The sequence below is a fragment of the Glossina fuscipes genome, unplaced genomic scaffold (assembly GCF_014805625.2).
Source record: "Glossina fuscipes isolate IAEA_lab_2018 unplaced genomic scaffold, Yale_Gfus_2 0, whole genome shotgun sequence".
Classification (NCBI taxonomy): Eukaryota; Metazoa; Arthropoda; class Insecta; order Diptera; family Glossinidae; genus Glossina; species Glossina fuscipes.
In genome coordinates, this window is record NW_023998414.1 from 33,289,987 (window position 1) to 33,295,356 (window position 5,370).

The following is a 5,370-nucleotide window of genomic DNA, read 5'->3' on the forward strand; positions in this document are numbered from 1 at the left end:
TTTTTTTTTTTTTTTTTTTTTTTTTTTTTTTTATAATTTTCATCCCTACAATGAAAACCTCCTTACGGTTGGCTGTTTGATGAAAGTTTTATATATATATATATATAAAGGTACAGCACATATGTTAGTATATACGTGGATGTGTAAAGTCCCAGTTGCTAAATTCGTTAAGCAATGTCGGGTATATATATATATATATATATATATATATATATAAATCAATGTAAGTACGTGCCTAACGCTGTTTATGAAAGTAAATAAAGGGATTTTAGTTCGATGAAGCACCATTATGTTTTGTTTGCCACCCTTTGAGTTCAGCTACATTATGTAGATGCTCCGCAGTAGGCCTCCTGCGACGAAATAGTTTTTTAATTCACATCTTTTTTTTTTTTTTAATTTTTTTTTTTTTTTTTTTTTTTTTTTTTTTTTTTTTTTTTTTTTTTTGTTAAGGTTTTGCTTTGCACCGCAACGTTATTTTTTCAGGCCTTACCAGCGCAACTAACAGAAGTTTTATATGCGTATTTATGTGTTTTTAAAAAATGTTTTCTGTTTTATCGCTTCTCTCTTCCTTTTGGATAAAAATCCAATCTTGCGAGATCACTGACGTGTATGTGTCTCAATAAATTAATGGCAAATGTGTTACTTAAACAGCTGCTGTATCACATTAGTGGACTTGAGATTTAAAAAAAAAAAAAAAAAAACAAGAAAAAAAAATAAATAAATGAAATTTTTATGCCAACATCACACCTAAACTTTTTCAAGTCAATCTGTTCTTAGCTCCCACTGTAATTTTGACCTGTAAAAATTAATTGAACGGAGCAATGGTTATCATTATTATTATTATTGTTATTGTTATTATTACAATTACCGATAATATTTGCATAGAGAATTTAAAAAACAAGAAAAGAAAAAAAAAAAAAAACGCGAAAAATTTTATATTACCCCCAATTTTCCAAAAAAAAAAAAAAAAAAAAAAAAACACGAAAAAAAAAGAGAGAAAAAGAAAAAGTTTTATATTCTTTATGGAGATTATTGTTATTGATGCGAACGAAAGAATGACAAACTCATTAAAAACCATTTGTAACTATAGAAATATCAAGAGATGATTTTTACTTTTATATCTCTTAACTTGTCATTTGCTACGTCACTGTTTCTTGCAGTCAATGCACGCAGGCGTTCATTATTCATTTTGACAATATTATTGATAATGATGCAATCCATAGCCTTCATCGTGTTCTTACATTCTTTTATTCTTACTTTAAACAAATACACACACACACACACAGGCATTAACTATTGTATTTGCCTCTATATACATATTTCCACTTATATTATAGTGGAGAAAGGCAGACTAAATCCGTCCATTGGAATACGTTTAAAAAAAAAAAAAAAAAATAAAAATAAAAATAAAAAGCTCTTGTTGCTTCCAATTTGTGACCACTATCTGGATTATAGAGATTTCAAAAAATTAATTCGAATAATTTCCCACCGATATATATGTATATCGGTAAAAAAGACATACTAAGAGCCATATAGAGTCCCTATCTTATATTGTTACACAAATACTAAGCATTTGCTTAGTTCTGTAAAAGAACTGCAAGTTAGTCTGATGCCAGCTCTTGTACTTGAAATGTGTGTCATCCTGGGCTATGAGTAAAATTATCGGTCTTTATATTTAATCGACTTTTCTAAGGAAAATTAGTGCAAAATTTTAAGAAAAATTTAGAAAGGGAATGATATTCCGTATTACAAAGAGGAATATGTAAGTAGGAGAACGCATTCAAGAAAAGCCGTGACAACTTGTCCCGCTTGTTGATCGGATCGGTCATGACAATTATTATTAAAACTTGTCATTTAAGCTTGAGAAAGATGAACTATGTATGAATGGCTTCGTTCATCAGGCAGCTCTCTCTCTCTCTCTCTCTCTCTCTCTCTTTTCTTCTTTCGTGCATTTCGTAATAATCCTCATCATCGCAATGCGTCATTCAAACCGACTAATGTCAATGGCAAAGTGTTGCGAGTGGATTTCTTGCTTTTTTTTTTTTCGAAAACTTTAAATATAACTTCGTGTGGAAAGAATATTCATTCCAGCAGCTTATCTATTAGGGAATACTAAAACTATTGCTAAGACTTTGGTGAGATATACATTCATGAGGTTATATTATATCATGGAATTCGCAATCTTATATATGGATTGACCTTTGGGACTATCAAATAATGCGGACTGAGCTTTTACTAAGCAATATTTTTCGAGATCATTTAATCGTAAATTTGGTCAATCTTGTGAACTAATTTAGTCTCCTAGTCGTCGCTTTAGTAGCTAATAATTACTTTTACTACTATAGTCTTTATTTATCGATTAGCCTTGATTATGTCTTCAATTTATATTGCGATTAAGAAGAGCGAAGATAGAACGGATTTTGAATATTTAAATGTCACAGTTTAGATTAATACCTAGCATATATCGCAAGTTATTGATGGATCCACATATGCAGATCTCACAGTTTAGATTAGCATGTCGTAAGTTGTTGCCGGAATAACATATGAAGGTCTGACAGGTTAGGTTCACATTTAGCATATATCGCAAATTGTGGATGGAAGTAATTTCAATGTTATCAGTTTCAGTGCAACCTATCAAGCCTATCGGCATTCTAAATTTAGTGACAACAATGTTTTTTTTTTTTTCTTTAATAATTGATATATTCATCCGACTGCTGTCCAATTTCGCTAAAAATCATCTTCATAAAGGTTATAATTTAAAGGGAATAACTTGAGTACATTAGTAATCAGTTTGGAAATGGCTAAGTAAAACAGCTAAATAAAACAGTCCGTTAATTGCGTAGCATATGGTCCGAAGACGGTATACGATACTTGAATATATTCATGGGAAGTTATTTTTATAGTTGACTGACGCACTTATTGCAATCTGTAAAAGAATTTACTGAGAATTTACTCAAACTCTTCCGAATATCTCGAGCATTTCTATTTAAATACTAATCATTTTCGCGTTAAGGGCTAAGAAATATTAAAAATATATTAAGGAGACATGAATGTGTTAAGTGAAGAAAGTTATGGGCAATTACTTAAGGAACTTAAAGCGAATTTTAACTTTATGTCTAACGTACATACACTAAGACTCGGTTATGATTAACAAAGTTTACTATAGTATTACTATATATAGTATTTGTTTTTTTTTTTTTTTCGTAATATTTGAAGGAATGTTTTTAAATTTAAAAAAATTCTTGCAAAGTGTTCTTCGTTTTCAGTTTGATGTCATCGTATTTTCAAATAGTCTGTCTAAACGTTCAAGATTCATTTGAGTTGACTTGACGCACTCACTCACTTATTCATATATTCGTACTCGGTGGACAGGATGTGAAGACAAAATTGTTTAGACTTGTCGTTGTATTGTCTGGTATTAACCGATTTAGATGACATGCTTTTCAAGACAATTTTTTTTCTTTTTCTTTTCTTTTCTTTTTTTCTTCTTTTTTTAAGGAAACAGAAAAGAGAGGAGTAACATATTTATAAAATGAATTCCCACAGAGGCATCATTTGGTTGTTGTTCTAATTTTCCAATTGAAATCACAATGTCATTTTCTCTTAAAATTGAATTATCAGCCGCGTTTAATCATTTCTTCTGTTTTGCTTTCTTGGGTTTTCGAAGACTTGTCCACTTTTCAACTCAATATCGTTTATCATTTTTGTATATATATATATATATATATATCGCTTTGCGCATAAAGAGTTTTCTTGAAAAACAAAAACTTGAAAAAAAAAAAAACTCGTTTTGTGTTAACTAAAAGTGAATTTAAAAGTATTTCATCATTTTTACGGTTAAAAAGCAGAAATAAAAAATAAAACCAATAAACAAGAAAGATACCGACGCTTACAAGCGTTTTTAAGGCTGAGATACATACTACTTGGATCGATTTATATGGATTTTATTATAGAAAAAAACAACAAAAAAAAAAACAAAAAAACAAAACAAGAAAAAAAATAAATAAATAAAGAAGAAAACAAACGATAAATAGAAAATTCCACCACACTATTATATATGAATGTTTGTGTTTTTACCAAAATTGGTTCGATATTTACCCCACATACCTTGGGGGAACCCGACATCTATGGTGTGTGGCAAGAAGGGACCTAAGCCCGGCATTCCCATACCGGGCGGTAACGGCCCATGAGGCACGGAATGATGGGGATGTGGTGCTCCGTAGCCATGGGGTGGGCCTCCTAAATCTTGCGATTTTAGGAAACCGGCAGCCATTAAGGCTTCTGTTGAGTGCAGAGCCACGGTGAAGCCGAGTAGTAATTGCAACCAGATAACTGTAAAGAGATGAATAAAAAAATAAAATAGATTGGGTTTTTTTTTTTTTTTTTTTTTTTTTTTTCTTTATTACTATTATTATTATTATGATTATTATGTTTGCTATTAGTTCTTATGTGAATAATAATTAATGTGTTAAATAAAATGGCGTAAGTGTAACGGACCGGCACATATTTAGTTTACATTAAAATATTCACAACAATAAAAAATAATAAATTTCAATTTGAGACAGATGCGTTATTAATTTATATGTGCATGCGAGCGTATAATTGGAGGTCGAGTATGTGTTTTGTTTGGGTTTGCACGGCTTGGGCCGCCTCTTTCGCAACTCGCTCTCGCTCTCTGTATATTAATTGCATATGCAAGCAGCAAGGCAAACAGGCAGGCAGGCAGGCAGGCAGGCAGGCAGGCAGGCAGGCAGGCAAACAGGCAAACAGGCAGGCAGGCAATGAGGCAGTCAGGCAGTCAGTCAGTTGCGAAAATGAGATGACAAAACACTACAGAAAATCGGGTGAGTTTGGATTTTTTTTGTTTTTTTTTTTTTTTTACAGAAGAGAGGAATGAAAAACAATGCATACGCACGGTCACAGACGGGTAGGCACGTACTTACGCACATAGATAATTTTTGGTTTTTTTTTTTTTTTTTTGTATTTTCGTACGATCCCTTGGGTCTCTTATCTTAGGCACTTTGGCGGTGGTTATGTATGCGGTAGACCAATGATGATTGCGATGACGATGAACACTAAATGATGAGTGTTTAAGTAATGTCTGCGGCACAGCGTTAAATGACAAATAACCCAAAGGCATGTACCTGGAAATGTGCGTACATATGTACATACATATATACATAGATATTTTGCGTACGTTTTGATATACACACTCTAATGCACCGAGCCGAAAATGTTAATCCTTGTGCAGGATCTTTTTTTTGCAATTTCTTTCTATTTTTTTTTTTTTTTTTGGATTTTGTTACCTTGTAGAAAATTATAATTTTCTTCCTTTTGTGTGTGTGTGTGTGTGTGTGTGTGTGTGTGTGT

The 5,370-nt window shown here is 31.7% G+C and overlaps 1 protein-coding gene across 4 annotated transcripts in view; it reads right to left on the bottom strand.

The window, feature by feature from the left end:
- LOC119636070 (homeotic protein ocelliless) overlaps positions 1-5,370 on the bottom strand; it is a 46,253-nt gene that overhangs the window by 17,713 nt on the left and 23,170 nt on the right. For 3 of the 4 annotated variants that reach the window (XM_038031165.1, XM_038031184.1, XM_038031174.1), the window contains exon 2: positions 4,099-4,332. In XM_038031165.1, coding sequence (XP_037887093.1) covers positions 4,099-4,273 — 175 coding nt within the window. In that variant the 5' untranslated portion in view covers positions 4,274-4,332. The remainder of the gene's footprint in view (positions 1-4,098; positions 4,333-5,370) is intronic. The other variant, XM_038031193.1, reaches the window with a different exon arrangement.